Source organism: Eutrigla gurnardus (assembly GCF_963514095.1).
Source record: "Eutrigla gurnardus genome assembly, chromosome: 2".
NCBI lineage: Eukaryota > Metazoa > Chordata > Actinopteri > Perciformes > Triglidae > Eutrigla > Eutrigla gurnardus.
Genome location: NC_139916.1, coordinates 20143265 through 20159007, shown reverse-complemented (window position 1 = coordinate 20159007; position 15743 = coordinate 20143265). Strand labels below are relative to the sequence as shown.

General features: G+C 42.3%; 2 protein-coding genes across 3 annotated transcripts; both read right to left on the bottom strand.

Annotated features, from left to right (window-relative positions):
• Positions 1-971: 971 nt before the first annotated feature.
• tmem88bl (transmembrane protein 88b-like) lies at positions 972-5905 on the bottom strand. Its single transcript, XM_084034273.1, has 3 exons — positions 5750-5905; positions 4744-5038; positions 972-2343 (listed from the first exon to the last, which is right to left on the bottom strand). The coding sequence occupies exons 2-3, from the start codon at positions 5035-5037 to the stop codon at positions 2116-2118; spliced, it is 522 nt and encodes a 173-aa protein (XP_083890399.1). The 5' UTR covers position 5038; positions 5750-5905; the 3' UTR covers positions 972-2115.
• A 2404-nt stretch (positions 5906-8309) lies between these two features.
• On the bottom strand, positions 8310-15254 carry nbl1 (NBL1, DAN family BMP antagonist). 2 transcript variants are annotated; one of them, XM_084034239.1, is made up of 4 exons: positions 15132-15254; positions 11483-11663; positions 10255-10366; positions 8310-8963 (listed from the first exon to the last, which is right to left on the bottom strand). In XM_084034239.1, the coding sequence occupies exons 1-4, from the start codon at positions 15235-15237 to the stop codon at positions 8682-8684; spliced, it is 681 nt and encodes a 226-aa protein (XP_083890365.1). In that variant the 5' UTR covers positions 15238-15254; the 3' UTR covers positions 8310-8681. The 2 variants fall into 2 exon arrangements, with proteins under 2 accessions (XP_083890365.1, XP_083890366.1); XM_084034240.1 differs by lacking the exon at positions 15132-15254 and adding an exon at positions 13647-14020.
• Positions 15255-15743: the final 489 nt, after the last annotated feature.

Genomic DNA, 15743 nt, shown 5'->3' with positions numbered 1-15743 from the left:
ACAAGTGGAAAGAGTCCATGGTTCAAATGCTGAATATTAGACTAAATGACTCATAACTAATAAATAATGATGAACTGGTGAAATTAATGAAAGGTAAATTTGGAGTATTTTCAAGGGATTTTGTAATCTGTAATTATGGTTTAAAGGGGCTTTATTAAAATGCCGTTTTAAAGGCATTAATATAGCAGCAACCCAGCACTCACTTTCAGGGCTCAGAGTGTGGTCCACCCTGCTGCAATTTCCTCCCCTATAAGCTGCCATCTATTCTAATTGTTAACCACTTAACAACAGAGAACAATGCTACAAGTGACTGACCCGCACGATAAGCCAATTTCCTTCTTTTAACAAAAAAAAATCCAGTTTAGTCTCTCTGCCTCGGGGAAGCACAATAAAGCTCAGACACATTTTCAGACACTTTGCCGTAATCAGTATACATGCAGAAGCTGACTTTAAGGCTTAATGATGAGTCACCCAGTGAGGAGACACAACAAAGTGACCCTGACCAGTATTACTGCATGATGGGCGGTCAGTGTTCAGCTGATGTGGACCCATTACTTTATTTCGTCTTTTTACTGCACAAATGGAAACAGTACAACATAAACTGAGGCCGTAATAACCCATTTACTGTGCTTTATGTGTTATGCACGTATATGTTTCTGTGAGTGAATATTAAATAATCACTCACTGGACACAAAGGTCACAAACACTGGAAAAAAAGCCCTCTTTTTATTGTTGTAAGGTCTGAACATGACAATGTGCTGCTGTTTTCTTGATAATACTGAAATGAAAATCCTACACAATAAATAAATGATGTCCAAAACATTATTTATGGTGCGATGTTTACGAGCATACAACTAGGCAAAAATAAAAACAACATTTCCTTCCTATGTTCTCTTACTGGAACTAACAGGGCTTCATTACTGTAAACAAACAATTAACGTACACTGAAGCATCAATAAAAGGACTGACATAAACACGCAAATAAATAGGTTTAATTAGAAAATAAATACATTTCAGTACAACATTGGCAGAGGACAAGCTAATAACTGCTCCTCACGAAATATGATTCAAGGCTTTCGTCTGAGAAATGAAACCTCATATCTGAGCATGTTTTATGGAGCATGGACACGCAGATAAAAAAGGATGTGTGTCGATGATGAATTTAAATGACCAGTAAAAAGAGAGGCAGCAGAATGAGCTCTGGGTCTGATGATTTAAATCCACACTTTAACACCTGGCTTCCACCGCACAGCCATTACTTCATTGTGCAACTTATTTGTTTTTATAATGAAGGGTGTATGTTATTATGCCACAATGAGAACCTCCCTCTAACAAGACATGACTGTTAATGATGCTACATCAGATAAACAAACACCATTTAATTCACATCCCACTTATTAAAGTCCTTGTATGCTGTTTTTTTTTAATGTTACATTATTCCCCCATTTTTAAGGGTATTTGAAGCCCAACATACTGGACAAAATTAAACTCAAAACATCAAATCTATTGTTTGGAATTATGTTTTGACTTTTTGCTATCTAAAGTACAACAGCAAACAACTTCACGGCAATGTATTTCTGAGAAATCCCACAAAAATATTACTTTTTTACACAAAATCTAATTGAACACTAAACGACAATTATTTTGCTTGTGTTAAAGGCCTGATGATATGAAAATCTGATATTTATCCTTCATTTATCCTAAATTTTACAAAATGTATTTGAGTAGCAATTTTTCCTGGACTGGCCAAAGATGCATTTTGTTACTTTGCATCAAAGGAGTGTAGAATATGAGTTGGGATCTTTGTATGTGAGTTTATTTAGGTAGACACAATAATGAGACACCTTTCGATATGCCATGTAAATGCCAAAAAAATGTAAACTCCATGGATGTATTAGGAGAGCTGGATACGGTGCTGCTACTACTCTGTCCTTAAAACATTAAGAGCATCTCGGCTAGTTGAGACAACATAGCCAATAGTCTATAGTATTGATGATATCGTTAGGTGTTTCTGTTATTTTGTCTAGCGCCTGTCTCTTTGGATGAATTTAAACTAACTTTCTGCTCCACCTGACTGTTGGCATACCCGACCCTCAGTGCCACGAGCGTCCTCGATCAGACCCAGGCGTGGACGCTGCCCGCCCAGTCCACCAGCCGCCCTCGGTACAAGGCGCGCGTGATCGGCTGAATGAGAAGCAGGAGTCGAAACCTTCGGAGCAGCCTGCAGAAGATGGCGGCCGCCACGACCACAAGCGGTGACATCATCACGAAACCCAGAATGATGAGGGCGGAGCAGCTGTTGTCGTCAAGGTAATGGCAAATGGCAGAGGGGGCATCAAGAACCTGTTAAGAGAAACACAGAGGTGGTAGTAGTAGTATGTGCATGTGTGTGTTTGCATATGCTCAGAGTGAAGAAGTGGGACGGTTTGGGTAGTGAGCTGTGACAGTGTCTCCCAGCATCCCTCTACAGTTCAGATAAGACATGGCTCAGTCGCCGTCACCAACCCTCCAAGCTGTCAATCACCTAAGGGTGAGCGAGAGGGAGGAGGTTGGCCAGAGAGAAAGAGATGCAAACTAAAGAAATATGTAAAACGGGCAGCTGCAGAAGTACTCGCTTACATTCTTACAACAACATACAAAGTTATACACACACACACACACACACACACACACACACACATAACAAAATATAAAGTACAAGTACATTGTCTCAGACACACTCAAAATAATTGAAATAAGTCCCAAGCCCTTTTCTAAACGGTCTCCTATTGTAAGCTATTTCAATAGGAGCTTCGCCTTCAACAAATGCACCCTGGCAACAGCAGTGGTTAACACACTCATACTGCACACGCGCACGTGCACGCGCACACACACACACACTGTCAAGTGCACACTGTGCTTTCTCTGAGTACATTTTCCTCCTCGTCGTGCTGTCAGCGTGTCTGCACAGCTGGTGCTGGCACCAAATCAGTCTTGTCTCCTCAGTGGGGCCGCCTCTCTGCGTTCAGGCTGTCGCCACTGACTGACATCGTCTGTAATCGTTCGCTCTGAGCTGACATTTGTTCTGGTCCTAATCACGACTAGTCGTGTTGCACGCGCACGCTTTGCACATTCTCAATTTGTCTGTTCGGTCTGAGATGTGAGCTTTCAGAAACACAGAGGCAACCAACTGTGTCAAAGGTGGGACGTGGACCCACCGACGACCAAGGACAGAGCTGTAGAGCTTCATGGCATGATTCAGCATGATGTTGGCTCGCCTTATTTCACTGATGATCTGTCTGCTTTTCATGTGACTCACAAAACAAAAACAAAAAACATTAGCTGCACCCTTCTCCTGAACACCTTTGTGGAGATGATGTCAATAGTAGATCCCTTACGGCTGTGATCTCCAATAAGACTCATTGGTTGCCAGCCAATGATAGATAATACTTTCTGTAAATGACATGAGGTTACTTGCCTGAACTTCCAGTTAAATCCAAGAAGGGAGTGCAGATTCCTACTTGTTAATGATTTATAAAAATGCTGTCAGGTTTGCACAGAGGTGCGCTATATTTTTAAGTTGCACTAAATATTTTTAAGCCACTTGAGGGCAGCAGAATCAAACTGTAAACACCACACTGACATATCGTCACATTCTGAGTTCATATGTTGCAAAAGGTTGCTTCATCAGACATCCAGCTGTTATGGAGCAGCTGTTTTTTTTTGCTCTGCTTTGGTCTCCATCAACATCTGAGAAAAACATCTGGCTTTTTAGATAAGTTCTCCACGATGTCCACCAGCTCGTCACTCACTGTGTCTGTCATTTGGTGCTGGGTATAGTGGGAGTCAGCATAGTGCATAGTGCATACAGCTGATTACTGTGGATGGAAGCCGTAAATTGCTGATAATTATCTGTGGGTTTGTCAATATAAGAGACATTTCCTGCTTTATATAGTCATTTGATCCATTGTTATTGTGAAAATGGACTATAGCAGCTTTAATTTAACAAACAAACAAAAGTTACTACTTTGCAGGATTGGTAACGGAAAATTTAAATAGACAGGAAAAAGGTGAAAAAGGAAAGAGGTGAAAGAGCAAGAGCAACAGAGGTCACAACCTGGTACGTGTATGAGAACAATGCCTGGACCATTATGGGGCTTTTAAGGACATGTCCAGCATGGTGATTATTCGTTTATAGGGTTTCCATGGGCAACCAAATCTAAACGTTTGAAGATTATTGATCAATCATCCATAAAGATGGGGAAATAATCAATGTTGTAGATATTTGGTGAGAATTGGACAGCTGCAGGGAAACCAAGTATTGTTGTTTTTCTAGATTATTAACATTGTTTTAAATGTAGTAGTACATTCATTCACACTGTATCCTACAAATGTACAGGATGTTACGTTTTCTTATTATAAAGAGGCAAAAATCCTTATTTGCGGCATAAAATTGCACACTGCCCTTTATCCCATTATTTTGCATTGCCAAAACACAAAACCACAGTGTTACTGCCATAGTAAACACAATCCTGCACCTGATATTACAGTCCGGAGCTGGTGCCAGTGAATCAGTGTCCACCACAGCCCAGTGTCCTCCGACTAATCATCCAGAGACAGGATTGGCTCGGATGCAACTTCACAATTTTGAATTGTGTAGCTCAAATCGCATCCGTGCATCAGTGGTCAACGCGAACATCAGTAGTGTTTTCCTCTCAACTGCTGATCTTGCTGCAAAGAGAATAAACAACAGTAATATCTCACCCTGGAGTGGCAGAGGAAGCCAGCATACAGCAGCAGCATTGCGGGCAGCAGCACCACAGAGAAGACCAGAGCCAGAAGCAGAGTGCTGGCTAAGACCACACACAGGTTCCACAGGATGAGGGCGGCCCCGCAGGCCACGCAGCCGAACCTGCCCCTGCGGCCGCCCCACACACTGCCCCCGCTGTGGGCCACGGGAGGGGGCAGCATCTTCACACCCTCCCCGATCCAGAACTCCTCCTCTTTCTCCTCCTCGGCCGAACCACCGTCGTCCAGGTCCACGTCCATACCACACATCCTGAGGCAGAAGACGGACGGACAAAGAGGGGGTCTGTTAAAAGCAGACTGCAGGGTGAAATGTTCTGATTCAGACTGCAATTACTGATACGTGTGACATGTTCATGTTTTTTTTTTAATGGATACAAAAGAGATGTAACAGAAGAGATCAAAAACACTGATGTAAATGTTGTATATCATGAAAATCTGCATTGCATTCATGAGGTTGGGGGGATTTTCTTCTATGCATGTTGAATTTTAAAACCTTAAATTAGAATAGACTGAGCCCTGTCCCCTCATTGTCCTGTGCTTTTTTTCCAGGCAGCCAATAACTCATTAGACTATGACAATGAGGAGACCCCCCCCACACACACACACACACACACACGTCCTCCCATAGCTCCATCAGGTCGATCCCATCGATTAGAGATGTAACACTAATACTCGGACTGTATGTCAATACGGTCTGTTAAACTGATGCGGACACAGACCAGGAGCATCACGCCGGACGGGACGCGGGACACACGTTCTGCTGCTCTCAGAGCAGTTTCAACACACCTAAAACATGCTGTTTGAGCGGGTAGCTTCTGTTTATATCTTAGTTTACACTTGGCCGCTCTGCTTTTCTTCCGGTGAACTGTTAAAGGTGTCACAGGCTTTAATGCACAGAGAAGTCCCATGTAGCCTATCGTATGATATACACGATGTGATGAATAACAATGTTGTTGCCTACCTCCAAGTACAAATCCTGCTAATCCTCCGGTGGGTTCGTGCTCCAGTTCTTCCACCGCTGATCCACGCGGAGCCGTTAATGTCCCTACAAAATAAAAGTAATGCCTCTGCGGCGGAGAGAAGCACCTGTGAGCCGACCCCGCTGCTTCAGTGACGCTGCGCGAGGAGCCTGGGAGCGTGTGGGAGCGAGCGACTCCGGGCCGCGCGCACTATCGTTAAATGCGCGCTCACGCGGTCTCACAACAATTATGTTATCAAATAGAAAAGATAAGCACCAACCAAAGAAATTTTTTTTTTCCAACTTGGCAACAGGTGTTGTTCTTATTAATGGCTTGCAACTTGTATTTAAAAGTAATTAGATACCACTTAATAAAGTATATTTAATTAGATAATGGTACTGCTATTTCTTCAAGCTTTATTTGATAAGTCCTCAAATATGCACTGAATGGTTTATAAAAGACACATCTGGACAGCTTGTTAGCAATTTAACAGGAGTGAAACATCTTGTTTTTCTCACCTTGCTGCAGTGATGTATTATCCAGGGTTAGTACAGTGTGACATCACAGTTCAGCCTGATATTACGCTTTATTTTTTTAACAATAGAGCTAATGTTGGTGTAGTCGACCTGGTTAACCTAAAACCTCAGCGTCTGATACTGAACTTTCAACAAGTGTAAAGCCACTTGTGTTATTATTAAGTTGCCAACTGGGAGTGTAGAGAGCGAGTTAGTCCACACAGGGCAGGTCTAAGGGGAGGTAGACAGGTTAAAAACAACACAGGACTTTCATCCAGGAGACCACTGTTTGTGTCCTGTGCGAAACTTAAAGTAAATGTTGACATTTAGTTATGTGACATGAGTCGCATCATCATCAACTAGTGGTTAAAGCCACTGACTAAGAGTCTGGATTTGACAAACTGGGATTGAGAATTTTTTTTGTTAGTATGTTCCTTTGATTGTTTAAACAATAACAAATATATGGCGTACTAAATTATTACAACGACTGCCCATAGCCTAGACATGTTCATCTCGTTATCTGTCCAATCAAGAGGCATAAGTAAGTGTATTTCAGGTCATTCAGATAATCTGATAACGTTACAAGAACATTAGTTTAATCAAAATGTAAAGGAGAAGAATAAAACTGTGTCAGAAAATATATAGAATGTATTATGAAGAAGAAAATTGGGAATATTATTTTGTAGCAGGTGAAAGATGACAAGCATCAAGGCCTGCTGTGTGCATAAGAAATTCAGAGCACAAAAAAGTGTGTGTGTGTGTGTGTGTGTGCGTAAATCAAAGCCTGTAAGTAAATGTATGACAATAAGCTGTGATATCTTCAGAAGTGTCCCTCTGAGTTTGTCCCTCACCCATCTTCAGAGCATCGGCAGCTGTGTGGCCAGCAGATAAGCGAGGTGATCGATTTGTTTTGCAGCACAGACAGACAGTCAACCTTTCGCTGTGCAAATTTAATTACACAGAACAGGGGAGGAGAGATGAGCTGATATGGGACATAGCTGACGAGAAATAGAAGAAAAGATACTGCCTGGACGGAGATATAGAGATGTGGGAATGATTGATGAAGGAAGGGGAAAGATGCTGTCAAGAAACAGTGGGTAAGACATTGCATGGTGCGTTTGGTGTCCGGAGTTTAAAAAAAGTAAGTTAAGAAGGAGGCTGACAGTAAACATAACCCCCATCGACTCCACCTGTAACATCTGCTGACATCTGCTGGACTCTCTCTGAACTTCAAACAATGCTCCTCCTATGATTTCTTCATGGACTCAAGTTTAGCCTTAAAGGGGCAGTTTGTCCCCAAATAAAAAATACATCATTTGTTCCCTGAAGAGCTTTTATTGATCCCTATTGTTTTGCTGTGAGTTTTGGTTTGGAGATATCAGCTGATGTCTGCCATCACTTCTTGATGATGGGACTGTCACTCGGCCTGTAATAATATCACACCAAAACACTCTTGATAGATAAATACCACTACAGGTAAGAGGAAAATATGTATTTTTGATTTTGGGGTGAACTCTTCCTTTTGAACTGAACATCCACGTGTTTCTTCATATAGCCCTCTGTGATTCTGTTGTGCTCTGCCTTGAGCCACCACGATGTCACTCACCATCTATTTACTGAGAAGCATCCGCCAGGTTGCCATGGTAATTGATCTCAGTCCAGTGGCTCACCGACGAAAACTTTGAACTCTGTTAAAATGAGTATATCTGTGGCTGTGGCACAATGAGTTCATATTCAGGTCAATAAAGCAGCAAAACAGAAGGGACTCTTCCCATCATGCATCTCTTCTGTACTCCAAGCGGCACCCATACCTATAAAACGTTTGTCCACAACTGTTGTTTTATTCAGAGAATAATAATGTGCTAGGGCCCAAACTTACACAGCAGCAATACCATGATAACAACTTATTTTTTAAGAAACAATGAAAAGAAGCTGGTGTTTCTTTGATTCAACACAAAAACACTTTGTCTGACTCCATTTATTGTGATGCTCACTGTGACAGGAAAGGGGAGTGCTAACGGGCACTACGAATGAATCAAAAGGGCAGTTATCACAACAATAGAATTTATTGCATAAAAGCGGATAAATATTAATAAGACTACAGCTTATTAACAGACTTTAGTCATGTCTGGATGCACACATATGCATAGGCTGGTGTGTTTGTACGAGTTTATATACAATAGTGTAATCTGATAGCATGACTTTGTGAGTGTGTGTGTGTGTGTGTGTGTGTGTGTGTGTGTGTGTGTGTGTGTGTGTGTGTGTGTGTGTGTGTGTGTGCATGTGTACCTTTTAGAGAAACGTTTGACACAAAGTGAAGCCGTATTTTCAAAGTGCTTTTAAAATACTACAGATTGGTAAAAAGGATGCGGTGTGGAAAGAAGAGAGTGCAGAAGACAGGTGACACAAAGAGTTGTACCTACCCTCCGTTCGATGTGTGCGGTAGTGTGTGATGATCTGTGTGTGGGTGAGCATGCTTATTAGAGTGTGTGTCTGAAGGGGGCAGAGGGTGAGACTGAGCGTCGCTGAGCGCGTCAGATAAAGACGGAGGGTCCAGGACGTTGTCTGCTGGGTATAGCTGCATCACCGCCCCCTCCTGGCCACCCTCCTTACTGCAGGACTGGCAGCTACAGTGGAAGATCCTCTCCACCAGCTTGTCCACGTGAGGAGACTCTTCATTGCCTGGGCACTCCAGAGTCACCTGTTCATGCACACACACATACAGACATGCAATTAAACAGATATAAATACATACAGGGGAGGAAGAGAGAGAGAGAGAGAGAGAGAGAGAGAGAGAGAGAGAGAGAGAGAGAGAGAGAGAGAGAGAGAGATTCCTAGTGAACAAACTGAATGCTATATTTGGCCAATTGAAGTTAGTGCTGACAATGCTAACAATACCGGTACTTTCTTTCCCGCCCTACAAAACAAAGAAAATAAAACAATAAAGACAAGAGAACAAAATGATGCACTTTAAAAATCAAATTCAAAATCTAAACGCCCGGGACATTTTTGTTTGTTTATTTTCCATTTGTTTCCATTTTTTTTTTTTTAAATACATTTCCTTCCAAGGAAATCAGATTGTTACAATCTGAACATACTATATATACTGTATGGGTGGATGATTTGTGACTGTGTTTTTGGTTAAATCCTTACTCCTTAGGGTTGTGTTATTGTTTTGTTAAAAGCTGTTGTATCTTCATGCTAATAATATTATTGCACCGTGATTATATTGTCTATGGAATAAAATAAACACTAAACACATAAGCCACCCCGTAAGCCTCCATGTTGCACACGCTCTTCTGGCTCCCTAGACCTCACGCAACTTCCTCTCACTGTTTCCATTATCCATTGAAAATGATCATTCAGCAGTTTTATCAAGATCTACCACCAAGTGCCAAACCAGCACAGAGCAGTGTCCTCTTTCATGAGAGCTGACTTTGTTTTGTTTCAAACTAAATTTTGTTTAAAGTCCTGCAACAACAATCATAACCACAGACATAAACATCCAGTTCCAGATAATTAGAAAGTAAGCTGATACTGTGAGTGCACTCTCTCTGGATTTTTCTCAAGCAACAAAAACAGTATGAATATTAATGAATCCATCAGGTAACTGCACTGCACTCTAAGAGTTACAATATTTTTCCACTGAAACATGAGGCGACCTCACCTGTGGTCCCACCAAGCCTCTGGCAGCTTTCCAAACTACATACACCTCACTACAAAGCCTTTGTTGGCGAAAGACTGGATTCATTCTGGCTAACGGGGACAATGGACTTTAGAGGAATATAAAATACAACGTTATTGTTCACAGGGAACTGCAGAGCTTGTGTCAAAAATCTATTAAAAATCTCCATTCCTGTTTTTCTTCTGCTCTGTGTTTCTCCAGTGAACGGGGATTCTTTCATGTTGGAAACCTGCGGTTTTGTGTGCGAGTTTGACAAGTCAGGGTTTGTGTGCGCTCGCTACATGAGCTAATGTGCTATAAATCTTACCACTTCCCACTGTGTCTGGGCAGGCATGCAGGAGTCACAGTGCACCAGGGACTCCGTCGACTGTGGGAACGTGTTAGGGACGCTGTAGCTGAAACACTGACCCAGGCAAGCTCTGTGAGGAGGGCAGAGTACAGTTATTGCATGATTCAACTGCACAGCCAGAGCATTTATGTCCGTGTGAGCGAGAGCTGTGGATGTCTGCTAGCCTCAGGCCAAACACAGAAATCACAAAATGGAGACTTCAGAGATTTCAGGTGAATCAACGTCTCAGTAAAATGATTAAGATAAGAACGTGTCATTTACCAAATACTGTTCAACACAGGGAAGTGGTGTGCAAAACTTGTACATGTCATTGTGGGGAATGCAGTTTGGGGAAGAACACATTTCATTATTTCCTGCGTTACTAGAATAACTAATGAACTGTTGCAAGTAACTTGAAGGCAGTATGGAAATTGCTTGCAAGGGTCACAGTGTTACATTTGCATGTTTTGTCCATTTGACTGCAGATCGTCTGGTTAAAAGAAAAGAACAAACAATGAAGGGATTTTTTTGTCACCAAAGCCAGAAATAGAATATTGCTTCAACTATTAAAAACACATCACTGAGCCACAATGTCGTGTTGTTCATTAACATGAATAAAGGCCTGATGCTATAAATACTTAGAGCAACAAATCAGAGGCTGAGAACAATCCCCAATAAATGCACTATTTTCTCCCGTTTGTGTTTTATTGGCTACAGTTTCCAGTTGTTTTAGCTATATGTTAGAGGGAGTAACTAACACTTTTCATGGGATTAGTTCACAATAAGAAACATACGTATCACCAGCTGCAAAGCCTTCAGTTTCATGAAGAATATTTAATGTTATTCAATGTAGTAATAATTAATTATTTCTAATGGACAGATTAGCTATATCAAGTTTCTACAAGTTGATTTTGACAACTAACTAATACAAACATCTAAAATACTGTTGTGTTTTTAAAATCATGGTTGGTAATAAAAAGAAGATATATGTGTAAACTGAATATAACATGCAAACTCATTACAATGTGGTACTTTAAGGTGAAGTACAGTTAGTGCCAAACGTGTCCCACAAAGTAAACGAGGCACAACTCTGAGGATGCAACTTATTGACATCTGGAGGTTTCTGCTTTAGCCAATTCAGTTTTTTTGTATCTGCAGACAAACTGCCAAACAGAGAATGAGAGACAGAGAGGGCCTTCATCCTGACCTGTTTTGAATAGAGCGAGGCTGACATCCCGTGTGCCCGACTATCTGTGTGATGTTCTTGGCTTCGCACCAGGCGCTCTTGTCAGGGAACAGCGCCAGGCGGTTGATGTGTGCAGGCGGTGCCGCTGAATACAGTGCAAACAGTGCCCAACAAATCTGAATCCTCTGCCACATGACTGCACCTAAAGGGAAGGAAAACAACAGCACGTTGCCGCTCCGTTGACCAAGTCTCACACAAAAACACACATTCAAAAGACTGGCCAAAAAAACACTTTAGTTTTTTTTTTTCTACTGATGTCTACCGGCTTGGCTTTACAATTAATACTTTGCATATCCCTGTAGATGCGGATTGGCAACACGACCCGCAGCTTCATGCCCAAGTTGTGTCTTCTTTACTTCATATTTTCCTCCAGAAAATGTTTTTGGCTCATTTGAACGACTAAAAGAGATAACTTGGTAATTGTCTGACCAATTGTACCAGCTGTAGGGAGAAATTACATGATGCAGGGTTCAAAGTGTCAGCTGTATGCTGCTCACCACCACCTGAATCTAATATTCTGTCCTCTGCACAGTTTCACTCTATTCTTTAAATAAATAAATATGCCTCAATCAGTCACGTCATTTACAACCTCCAAAATATTTTTCTCCTGGCACTGATAAAACAAAAAGCTAAAAAAGTCTAGCAGTCACCCACATAGACAACTTTACACACTTTTCAGCACTTCCATATTTCTTATAAGAAATATTGTCTATAAGAGAGCTCTCCTTATCTTTTGTCTCTGTGTGTGTGTGTGTGTGTGTGTTTGTACACACACACACACACACACACTTAGGACCAAAGTCCCAGGAAGACAACACCCCAAGAAGACTGGTTCCTCACCCTTGCTTCACTGAGGAACCGTAGAGCTCCAGAGATTTACAGGCAAAGGGGAATCGGTGTTCTTGGGGTGTTGTCCTCCTGGGACGGCCACTTCGTGGTCTGTCTTCTACTTCACCAGTCTCTCGGACCTTGGTCCTAAGTTTGGAAATGATACCAGGGCTGACACCAAATAATGCTGCCACTCTGCGTACCGGAACACTAGCTTCCACTTGCCCTATTGCAGGGGCCTTATCCTGAAGGGACAAACGTGGCATGTTTATGCTTGGCGCACACAAACTCAACAATGTTACAGGACCCAAACACACAAGTGCTGTCAATAAGGTGCCGATCAGGTCCCAGTCACACACCTATAACTGGCATACATCTGCCAGCACTTGAAGCTCAAAAGTGGCACATTTTTTGGCCACTACTCACACGGTTAGCTGCGTTGCTCATTCCATGAATGCGTGATCCTTACAAGTTGTACCTCGTTGTAAAGGTAACTAACAAGTTGTACCTCGTTGTAAAGGTGACTAATCAGGCTTTCGATATAATACCAATTGGTATTATTAAAGGGGAGGAATAATCGACTGAAATAACATTTCCAATTTTTTTTTATGAGTTTATATATATATGTTATATATATATATATTTATGGGTTTTTAAAAAAAAATTTTTTATATAAACTTCAGGCTACTTTCTTACTGTTTGAGCGTGGTAACCAGAATCAGCTTTATTGCCCAGGTGTGAGCAGCCTTCACATAACAGGAATTTGACCTCTTGTTTTGTTTGTTGCTGCTGTAATTGTACAAAGCTACACAGAAACATAAAAACACAGCTGCACACTAATAAATACACTCGTTTAGCTATTGTGCGTTACAGTAACGAACGCGTAACGTGTACGACTGAGTTAGTTACCTATTCAAGACGTTACTTTAAGTAGTTTGCGTGGTTAAATCCACAGTAGGGGGGCCGTAATTCACGTTAACGTCCGTTAAACGGGCTGTAAAGATGTCAAATCTTTCTTTTTTGGCTTGCTTTTATTCACCATCACACGTGTAGCTTAGTTTATTCTTCATTTCCTCGATTCAAAAAACTATTTCTTCGAGAAGTTTCAGCCGTCGTTTTAAGTGTTTAAGTGTGTTTTAAGTGTCTCTAACAGATGAGAGTAAAGTCACCGTAAACGTAGCCGTCTGATGAACTACACTAACTACAATAATGACTTTTAAACTGGTGTTACCGTACTGTCTGGGTAACGAGCCCCCAGACAGCGGTCGCGGCGGAGAACCCTACGGCGCTCACCTACCTAGCCCCGGGAACAGCCAACGTCCCGCTGAGTCCCTTCACCGAGATCCGGGACTCCTAAAACCGGAGGATGCGGCTCGCCGTCGGATATCAGGGGGAATGTGAAGTCTTCAGCGCAGATACATCCGAGCCCAGTCTGTCATAAAACAATTACATCATCCGGAAAGAAACGGAGCCGTCCGTCCGACGGGGAAGGATGGGGAGATGGGTTTACTTAGGAGCGGTATCTCATCCCCGAGTCCATCAGCCCGGACCGTCCCTCCCCCTTTGTTCTCTCCGCGTCCGGAGTTAGATCCCCTCGTTAAACTGCGCTGGAAAACACACGTTTCGAGTTGTTGTCTTTTGTTGCTAAAACTGTACTGGAACAGGGGTTAGGCGCGGTTCAGCCCCCACACAGGGGTCCCGCTGTGCCGTTCCCGGGGACGGGTAGAGGAGGAGGGAGAGGGGGGGTGAGAGCTGTTGGGAAGGTTTCAAATGTTTCCTTCAAAGTAGGCCAGACGGCGGACCCAAATATATACTAATGTAAGAAGATTACACGGCGTCGGGCGTTAATTTAGCAATCTGGCCTTGCTTTAGGAAACATATGTGTTTTAGATTTTAAAATTGAAACGCTGAGAACAAAGTGACAATGCAATGGAAAACAGAGTACGCTCAGCAGAGGGATGATCTGGTCCGTTTTCAGATGCCATTAGAAATGCAGCATGTTATTTAACTCGTGACAACTAGATCTGATTAAGGCCTCTGAATGTGTTCGGGGGAATCCACTGACCAACTCATTGCACACGAGTTGCTCAAAAGCATTTCAAGGTCAAACATTCTTCTTACATGTGAATACAGCAATAATAATAATCTAATGATGCTTTTTTGCATACATAACTAACTAAATCTAAGTGCATTGAGCAAATCATCTTTATACTGCTTTTAAGTAAAAAATTTAACCACAGCAGCATAAGGCTGCAGTCATGCAGCACACGTGGCATGTCCAATCGTATATTTCATGCCAGACATTCACCAACACCAGTCAAACACTTCTGAGCCATTAGATGATCAATCGTGATACTGTAACATTGTTAAGACTGGTAATTCTGATTCATCATGGACAGGCACAGACAGGTAAGGCCGATGAGTTTTGGCTGCCTTGCTACACTCGACTGTGTCCCCCCTCCCACATACACACACACACACCCCATTCCTGCACTTCATCCTACCTGCTTACAGGTGTTCAATCTGGCTTGCGTCCATAAGCACCCCCATCTGTCTCCCGCTTCACTTGCAAACAAATATTTTAATGGACAGGGGACGAGTGACATGGCTTCATTTCTGACATCTCCCATTATGTGCTTACATTGCTGAGAAACACCGTTACTGCGATGGGGAGTAGAAATGTGAGCGTGTGTGTTAGAGAAAGCCTGCATGCGTCAGTGTTTTCTTTGATGTGAAAGTGTAAACCATGTGTTATGTTCAGAGTGCAAAGTGCAGAACTCACCTGTTAGTAATAAGAGCAAGCTCCAGTCCAGAAATGGCATTCCTCTGCATTCCACGGATTCTGCTTCAGCAGGGGTCTGGATAAACGCGTTCGCCTGCACACGCATACGCAAACAATCCCCCTTCTCTCAGCAGGCCCGTGCAACTACACATAAGTGATCAATCACACTCAAAACAATCACGCCAAAACAGACTCGCGGCCAACAAATACACAAGACGTAAGAGATTCATCCTGATATGGAGACGTGTGCTTTTCCCAACTCCCCATGAAGGAAAACTCGCTTTCAGAGCACACACGCTTTTCCAACAGTAAAAACAGAACTACAAATCATGGCATACTGTGCAAATTCAGGTTACTTCGCCGTCTTCAGAAAGGAATCTACCCTCTCTGTTATTAATCAATAAATAGGAAAACTATATGACAAAAGTTCATGTCACACATAACTTCCTCTCTTCGAACACTATGCATTAGTCTCCCACCAACGGAATTTTCTTTATTCCATCGTTCTCTGCAACTTTTCATCCTCCCACTTTCTAATAGAGCTGCAGATGCTGAACCTGGCCCTCATTCCAAAACAGCAGGAGTTCGAGTCTCTCAGCTCATTAACACACA

What these genes read in the sequence shown, in the direction of transcription:
- tmem88bl (XM_084034273.1), bottom strand. Translation starts at nt 5,037, where the DNA reads ATGTGTGGTATGGACGTGGACCTGGACGACGGTGGTTCGGCCGAGGAG. An exon ending in GCTTCCTCTGCCACTCCAGG is followed by an intron (nt 2,344 to 4,743) that starts GTGAGATATTAC and finishes TTCTCTTAACAG; the next exon opens with GTTCTTGATGCCCCCTCTGC.
- nbl1 (XM_084034239.1), bottom strand. Translation starts at nt 15,237, where the DNA reads ATGCGTGTGCAGGCGAACGCGTTTATCCAGACCCCTGCTGAAGCAGAA. An exon ending in CTTGCTCTTATTACTAACAG is followed by an intron (nt 11,664 to 15,131) that starts GTGAGTTCTGCA and finishes CCTTCCCTTTAG; the next exon opens with GTGCAGTCATGTGGCAGAGG. An exon ending in CCCAGACACAGTGGGAAGTG is followed by an intron (nt 8,964 to 10,254) that starts GTAAGATTTATA and finishes GTGCATGAACAG; the next exon opens with GTGACTCTGGAGTGCCCAGG.